This window comes from Octodon degus, unplaced genomic scaffold (assembly GCF_000260255.1).
Source record: "Octodon degus isolate 3935 unplaced genomic scaffold, OctDeg1.0 scaffold00276, whole genome shotgun sequence".
Classification (NCBI taxonomy): Eukaryota; Metazoa; Chordata; class Mammalia; order Rodentia; family Octodontidae; genus Octodon; species Octodon degus.
Genome location: NW_004524852.1, coordinates 656,954 through 666,092, shown reverse-complemented (window position 1 = coordinate 666,092; position 9,139 = coordinate 656,954). Strand labels below are relative to the sequence as shown.

Sequence of the window (9,139 nt, the reverse complement as noted above, 5' to 3'; positions counted from 1 at the left end):
TCTCTCTCTCTCTCTCTCTCTCTCTCTCTCTCTCTCTCTCTCTCTCTCTCTCTCTCTCTCTCTCTCTCCCCCTCTCTCCTGAACTCAGGACCTTGTACTTGCCAGGGAAGCACTTATTCTACTGATCTATCTCCCCGGTCTGTTCCTTTCTCTTTTTCTTCATCCCAATTTTTCCTTCCTTTTGAACAGATTCTTTCCTTTTCATAGTATCTATTATAACTTTCAGATTTTATTTTCTCCTTCAGGTTTCCTGCACCAGAAAGACAATATGGTATTTGCACAGTTGGTCTGGTTTATTTCACTTTGAGTATGTTCTCCAGTTACATCCATTTTCCTATGAAAGCCTCGAGGTTTTCACAGCTGAGTAATACTCCATTGTGTAAATATATGACTTTTTTTTTATCCATTCCTCATTTGATGAACATTTGAGTTTTTCCCAAGATTTAACTATGTAATATTGTGCTAATATGTCGCTATGATATGATATTTTCAGTTCATTTGGAAAAATATCCAGGAGGGGAATAGCTGAGTTGAAGACACTTCCAATTTTAGTTTTTTAGAAATCTTCACACTCATTTTCATAGTGCTTTCACCAGTCTGAAATCGTATCAGCTGTGGAGAGGGGTTCCTTTTTTCCCCACATCCCCTCCAGCACTTGTGACTGGTTGATTTTTTGATTATAGCCATTCTTTACAAGGTGAGATGGAATCTCAGGGTTGTTTTAATTGTTATTTGTCTAATGACCAGTGATGTTAAACATTTTTTCATATATTTATTTGCAACTTGGTTTTTTAATTTTTATTTTAAAGAATAAAAATAAAAAACAAAAGCAAAAACAACCAAAGAAAAAGACAGAAAGAAAGCAACATACAACAATACAACTGGTATAGAATTTCAAACAAGAATAGAATATTAACAATGGTTGTTATAATACATATTGTTATAGTCAAGTTTGTTGCTCAGATCACCAGATACAGGCATGCAAGATTGGTCAAACAATTAAACATTAACTCTTCCTTTCAACAAACCTTAATTTTTTCTTGTCCTTTCTACTTTTCATTCTTAAATTTATTTTAAAGAAAGTATAATAATAATTGATATGACATTAGAAATGATACACATTTAGAAGAACAAGATGAGAGATATTTAACTATGTTTTTTACATTGCACGTTGCTGTCCTCAGTGTAGCTGCTCAGATTACAGACATTGGAACATAGGTTTAGTCAAAGTAAAAAACTTAAACATTAACTGTTACTTTCAAAACATGGATGGAAATTAGACTACGGTCAGCTCAGCTATCCTGTATATATACTTGTATGTTTTTTCCCCTTCCTTTTCTTTTTATCTTTCTTCTTTTCCCATCTCCATTGTTTGTTCCTTATGTTCATTTTCTTTCCTTTTTACTATACCTATTGAACCTTCCAGATTTTATTTATTCTTTCAGGTTCTTACACTGGGGAGACAATTCGATGTTTATGTATGTGGGTCTGATTTTTTTCACTTATGAGTATAGCATCTAATTGCATACATTTACCTATAAAGCCTTAAAGTTTATCTTTATTTATAGCTGAATGACACTCCATTCTATAAAAATATCACATTTTTATCCATTCCTGAGGTAAGGAGCATTTGGGTTGTTTCCAAAGAATCAATAACTGGATCTCATCTTACTAGAAGTTTCTGCACGTCAAAAGAAATCACAGATAGAGTGAAAAGACAACCCACAAATTAGGAAAAAAATCTTATTCAACAATCACTCAGACAAAGGACTTCTATCTAGACTATATGAAGAACTGAAAAAATCAGGCCCACAGAATTCAAAGATTCAATCCAGAAATTGGCATCTGAGATGAATACACACTTCTCAGAGGAAGAAATACAAATGACAAATACATGAAAAAATGTTCCACAGCACTGGTCATTAGGGAAATGCAAATTAAAATAACTCCGAGATGCCATCTTATTTCAGAAAGAATGGCAATCAGAAAGAAATCAATTAATAAATGCTGGAGAGGCTTTGGGGAAAAAAGAACTCTTCTCCACTTTTGGCTGGAATGTAAGTTGGTACAATCACTGTGGAAAGGCATGTGGAGACTTCTCAAAAAACTTGGATTGGAAATTCCATCCAACCCAGCTACACCCCTTTCTAGGTATTAAAAAAAAAAAACCAAAACTGAAAACCTTATGCCACAGTGATATATGTGTGCCCATGTTTGAGCAACACAATTTGATATTGCCAAATCTTGGAAACAACCCAAAAGCCCCTCTTTGCCATTTGTGTTTCTTCATCTGAGAGGTGTGCATTCATTTCAGATGCCCATTTCTTGATTGGATCTTTGAATTTTGGGAACCTGAATTTTAAAAAATGCTTTATATGCTCTAGATAGAAGTTCTTTGTCTAAGGGACAGCTGGCTAATTTTTTTTCCCTGTGTGTGTGTTTTATTCTGATGGCGATTTCTTTTGATGTGCAAAAACTTTTTAAAAAGATGAGTTCCCAACTATTGGTTCTTTAAGTATTTCCTGTGCAGTTTGGTTTTTGTTTGTGCACTCTCTACCTACCCCTATGTCTTCCATCTGCTTTCTTCTTTGGTGGATCTATTTTTATGTTTTAACATGCTTATGTTTATTTAAATCTTTGATCCATTTTTTACTTTAATGCATGGTAATATACATAAGTCTAATTTTAGCCTACAGCATGCGAAAAGTGAGTTTTTCCAGCTTCACTTATTAAAGAGGTTTTTGTGTGTGTGTGTGGAACTGGGGATTGAACTCAGGCCCTTGTGTTTACCAGGCAAGCACTTATTCTACTGACCTATCTCCCCAGCCCGCAAAGAGATACATTTTTTTCCAGGGAAAGTGATTGGCCCCTTTGTCAAAGATAATGTGGGTGAGTGTGTTTATAGTTGTTGTCTACATCTTCTGATCTGTTCAGTTAATCCTGAGGTCTTTTTTGCCAGTACCATGCTGATTTTATCACAGTATCTTTTGATTTTACTGTATTTTTTGGTTGAATTGTTTTTTAGGGCAGGTTTATTTTTTGTTTTTGGTGCTGAGGATGGAACCCAGGGCTCCCAGCTTGCTAGGCAAGCATTCTACTGCTGAGCCAAATCCCCAACCTCCCACAGTATCCTTATAGTATGATTTCAAGTCAGGGATAGTGATGCTTCCTGCCTTTCTTTTGTTGCCCAGAGTTCCTTTTGCTACTGTAGGTCTCTTCTGGCTCCATGTGAATTTTAGGAATGTTTTCTCTAGATATCTGAGGTATGCGGATGATATTTTAATTGGGGTTGTTTTGAGTCTGTATAATAACTCTGGGAATATGGCCATTTCACAATGTTGGTTCTTCCTGACCATGAGCAAGGACTATCTTGCCATTTTCTGAGATCCTCTTCAATCTCTTTTTTGAGCACTGTAATTTTCACTGTATAGTTCTTTTACTTCTTTTGTTACATTGATTTTTAAGTATTTCTTTTTTTAGGTGCTATTGTGAAAGGTTTAGAGTCCCTAATTTCTATCCCAGCGTGTTTGTTGTTTGTGTAATGAGTGCTATTGATTTTTGAGTATTGGCTTTGTATCAAGCTATGCTACTGAATTTGTTTATTAATTCTAGGAGTCTTTTTGTGGAGCTTTTAGGGTCTTCTATGTAAAGTATCTTGTGGTGTGTAACTGATGATAATTTCATTTATTCCTTTCCTGGCCTTATTCCTTTTATTTCTATCTCTTGTCTAATTGCTCTGGCTAATGTTTCCAGAACTCTATTGAATAGAAATGGTGACAGTGTACATACTTGTCTTGTTTTTGATTTTAAAGTGAAATCTTGAAACTCTTGAATTGCTATTTCCTGGTTCTTTGTTATTTATTTATTTATTTATTTATTTATTTTTTGGCGGAACTGGGGATTGAACTCAGGCCCTTGTGCTTACCAGGCAAGCGCTTATTCAACTGAGCTATCTCCCCGGCCTTTCCTTTCACAATCGCTAGCTGCAATGCTGTCTTCAAGGTCTGAAAGTTTAACTTCAGTGTCATTTAAGCAATTTCTCCAGCTTTCAATGGAATTTTTAAGCTCTTGGATATCTGTTTGAATCTGTTTCATGCATTCCAGTTCTTTCTTGTGTTGTTCAATCTAGGTTGCCATCATTTTTCTATGCTCCTCTATTTTTTTTTTAAATGTATATCCCTTTTAGATATGCTGAGAAGTTCTTTCATTATAGTTGTTATTTATTTATGCTTACCTGAGAGACTATTTTTGATCCAATTTCTTCTATAGCTTGATGGAGTTTGTTTTTTTACTTCAGTTGCTATCATTCTAGAAACTGCAGATGTGACTTCCTGAACTCTTTCTATGTTTATGTCTCCTGGGCTTGTTCTGGGTGTGTGGATATCTGAGCTTGCATTTTGCTCCTTTGTTTTGATATTCAAAAAATTCCTGTGGTTCCCTGGGACTCAGTGTCACTCCTGATATGGTTATGTGACTGCATCTAGAATCCTTCCAGTGCTAAGCAGCTCACCAAAGTTCCTGAGGTTCCTCTAGTTTGTTTTTGATTCCATTATTGTTTTTTATTTTGTTCCTATCTCCAGGCTGGCACCATTTTTGTTCTTAATTGGTTTTTACTGTATGCTAATATCTTGCTTATCTTTGTATCATCAATATTGTAGTTTCTTTCAGTTAATGGATTGATGGGTAAATTACACTGCACCCCCACCTTTCCAAATTAATAGAGGTTATCTAATCAAAGGGCAGAGGAAAAGTCCTAGAGTTAGCTACCCTCAAAGTGCTTTATAGAAAGAAGACATCAACTGAAGAGGTCTGCATACTATCAATAATGTCTTTGCACTATAACCAACCCATAAGCATTAGAAAACACACACACACACACACACACACACACACACACACACACACAAAGAAACATGAGAAAATGCAACAAAATACTTAGCCTAAACTCCCAACTCCCCCAAAGCTGAATCATTGGGCACTGATGGAGTTGAAATAAAAAAAAAATCAAGGGCTGGAGAGCATCAGCATCAGCACCTGCCTGGCAAGTGCAAGGTAGCAAGTTTAATCTCTAGTGGCAGAAACAAATAAACAACAACAACAACAACAACAACAACCAAACAAGCAACTGAATCATATGAGTTAACCAAAAAAGAGACAGAACCCTCCCAACATCTGATTAAAAAGGTGCTTGGCAAAGCTCAAAGACAATATGACTAAACAGATAATGAACTTAAAGAAAGATCCATGAGCATACAGAAGATACTAATAAAAAATTAGCTCAGCCAACCAAATAGATACAAAACATGAATGATCAGTGTAGCAAAAAATTAGAGCTCATAAAAGGTTCCAAACAGAAATTCAGGAGACGGAACATTCTATTAAAAGTATAAGCAGGATTAGTGACCAGTGTGAAGACAAAGTGTTAGGACTAGAATATAGAGCTGATGACAGTGACTCTGTACACAGAGATGCCCTCCAAACAGTAAGAGAATATGGAAAACAGATCTAATAGTTGCTAGTTGCTAAAGAAGATGAATTCAAGATTAAGTGATATTAGTTAAAAATCCAAAGGCAAAATGAATGGCTTAAAAACCTGTTCACAGAAATAATAGTAAAACCTTTTTGAAATATGAAAAATAATTTGATACACAGCTGAACAAGGACTATAAAACCCCAACTAGCCATGCTTAGAAAAGAAACTTGCCACAGTACCTCATAGTCAAAATCCTAGAAGTCCAACACAAGGACTGATTCTTAAAAGCTGCTGGAGAAAAGCAAGAAATCACTTACAAAAGTAAATAAATCAGAATTACACCAGACTTCTCAACATGAAACACTGAAGGCCAAGAAAGCTTGAAGTGGTTTCAAACCCTGAAAGAAAATAATTTATAACCCAGATAGGTATATCCTATAAGATCATCTTTCCAAACTGATGGAGAAATAAAGTCTTTCTATGACAAAGAGCACCATAAGAAATTCATGACTGTCAAAGCAACACTCCAAGATATTCTCAAGAATATCTAGGAAGGAGGTAATGAAGCTGACAATGCCAAAACATGCAATAGAATGAATGTACCCAGTAGGGTTAAAGTTAAGGGGAGGAGAGCAGAAACAGGTTCCTAACATGATGACAGCAGTAAAGCAGTACCTTTTAGTAATAATTCTCATTTTCTAAATCAAAAGACAGATCGTCAGAATGGGTCAAAAAGCAAGATCTAATGATATGCTGTACATAAAAATCATATTTAATTCAAAAAGATGTTCATAGACTAAAGTATCAAAGGGTAGGAAAACACTATTCCATGCAAAGGGAACCAGAAATAAAACAGGAATAGCTATCCTATTTTCAGACAAAGTGGACTTTAAGCCAAAACTGAACAGAAGCAGCAAAGAAGGTCATTATATATTGGTTAAAGAAATGATGTAATAAGAAACAAATAACAATTAAAAACTTATGTCCACTAAACATAGACATACCCAACTTTATAAAACAAAGACACTGACATAAAAAAGATCAGATTATAATTATGTACAATTATAGTGCAGGACCTTAAGACCACACTGTTGGCGGGGGACAAGCCTCAGTGGAATAAGCGCTTCCCTGGCAAGCGCAAGGGTCTGAGTTCAATCCCTGGTTCCAAAAAAAAAAAAAAAAAAAAAAAAAGACCACGCTGTCACAAGTAGATTGGCTAGAGTTAAAAAACAACAAGTTAAAAAACAGCAAAGAAATAACAGAATTGAACCAAACCTTGAAAAAATGGACTTACAAAGTGTTCCACCAAACAACAGTAGAATATATATTTTTCTCAACAGCTTGCAGAACTTTCTCTAAAACTGACCATGTGCTAGCCCATAAGGCAGGCATAAGTAAATGCAAAAGACTAGAAGTTACACTGTGCTGTGTTATAAAGTAGCTCCCTGTTCTGATGAGATTCAGTTTTGATATGAACAGACACTTAAAAGCACAAATATCAATTGACAGAATTGAAAAGATTAAAACTCCGGGAGCTAAGATCGCTTATGGAAATTATAGTGATTCCCTGTACAGAGAACATACTTAGGACGTTTGATCTACCATGTACTAGGCAAAGTTCTGAGAATCCAATGCAACTGTGAAGGCATTTTTTAAAAAAAAATTTTATTGAGAAATAAATATGAGTGAGACAGTTTCACAGCTGATTAGTAGGACAGTTTTGATAACCAGTACATTGTACATTGTTATCTTCTTAGTGGTTATCCATAGTACAAGAAGCAGACAGGATATTCTGTCCAAACACTGTTGGTACACCTCTTTCTTCTCTTTGAATCAAGTGAAAGTAGCTGTAAATTTATCCATCTATTTTGTGTATATAAATACAAAATGATCATTCCTTTGTATCATTTTTTTAAAGTTGTCTGTCAGAGGTGAATATTCTATTGGCATCTAAATACTATAAGTGTTTGAATTCAACTAAACAATCTAACACTGTCTAGCAGTCTATAATTCGATCTGTTTCTTGATTATGAATTTTTTTCTTTTTTTGTAATTATGTTTAGGTTTGGATTTTTTTTTTATTTTGATTTTGATTTTGATTTTTTATTTTATTTTATTTTATTTTTTGCGGAACCGGAGATTGAACTCAGGCCCTTGTGCTTGCCAAGGAAGCACTTATTCCACTGAGCCAACTCCCCGGCCCTCTAATTCTGATTTTTTCAAACTTGACCCAGGTCTGTGAAGGCATTTTGTAAAATAAGAAAATATTGCACTTGTGCATGTTCACTGTCACCTGAAGGATTAAGGCTTGCAGATGTCTACCTCCTTGTGTTTCTTATGGTTGGCTAAGAAGAACGTTTATTACCAAGAGAAGTCAGTGCTTTCTTATTCTTGTTACTGTAGCCACTTCCCCCACATCCCTGCACAGATGCTGAGGTCTAAGGTTTTTGTCAGCCTCTCTTTGGTGCTTGGATCACTGTGAGTGAAGTGAAAGCACAGAAGTACATGGCAGCATCCGCCAGCTCTGAGCCTGAAATCTTGAGACTGAAGGACTTAGTCGCTTTCTGGAAATTCACAGAGAAGCGAGCCTCAGTAGCGTTCTGCTGCTTATAAGCCTCTTGGCGAATAATGAAAATCATCTGCCCTCTCCGAAGTTGCTTGTACCAGAACAAATAATAATTACTGTCTGTAGTGTCATATGTACAATCCAGGGTTGCTGTAGCTGCCTCTTGTATGGATATTTCTTGTTGGGACTGAGTGACTTTCTGGGCCACACCGACTCCTGTAGGAAAGAGGAAAGAGAGGACTTAGCTGGGATAGCAAGTCAGAGGCAGACCAGACAGACTCACAAGGTGATTCCCATGCACACTGCCTTTTCTCTTCATTTAAACCCCAGGCAGTGTGTATCAGCCCTCTGCCTCCCGGTAGCTGGGGTCTTAAAACTAGTGTAACTTCTGAACTATTGATTTTTTCCTGCATCACAGCTCCCTTAGATATCATAAGGATTAAACATCTACTCCTTTCTTACCAAGACAGATGGGAAGCAGGAGAGCCCACAGCAAGCTAGCCAGTGTCATGCCAGTGGCTCCTCTCTGCAAGGTGAAGAGTCTTCTGCTCCCTTCTAGATTCTCCTTTACTCAGTGGCAACTTTTCAAAACAGGAAATGATATCAGAGGTAGGTGGTTCACTTTTTGAAGAAAGATTTCCCTACACCTTTGGTCTCTGTTTTAGAAAGTAGGTCTATGATTACAGTTTCAAATGTAAAGGAAAATTTAAAAATATTTGTGAGTTCTTATAGTGCAAGATGAAAAAGAAAGAGGAAATGAAGCTGTTAAATTTCTCATAAAAATGATAAAGCAAAGATGATAAAATAGGAATAAAATTATGGGTGATAAAATACCTTTTATGTGAATGTATTCACTTTTACATTTGTATAATTTCTCCAAGTTAAAGAATGAAAAAGTAAGAGCCAGGCAGATAGCTCAGTGGATTAAAGTGCCTGCTTACACAGATGCAGGGACTAGGGTTCAATCCCCCATGTACCGTGCCAGCCCTGTCCCCTGGGGCGTGCTGAGAAGGCGATTGAGACTGAGTGTGGTGGCATGCACCGGGAATTCCAGCTCTTGGGAGGCTATAAACAGGAAAATAACTGTGAGTCCAATATAG

General features: G+C 36.2%; 1 gene segment (V, D, J or C); it reads right to left on the bottom strand.

Annotated features, from left to right (window-relative positions):
- The window catches only part of LOC101566017, a 432,133-nt gene extending 423,583 nt beyond the window's left edge, over nt 1-8,550 (bottom strand). The window contains 2 exon segments of the C gene segment in view: nt 7,965-8,255; nt 8,502-8,550. Coding sequence covers nt 7,965-8,255; nt 8,502-8,550 — 340 coding nt within the window.
- Nucleotides 8,551-9,139: the final 589 nt, after the last annotated feature.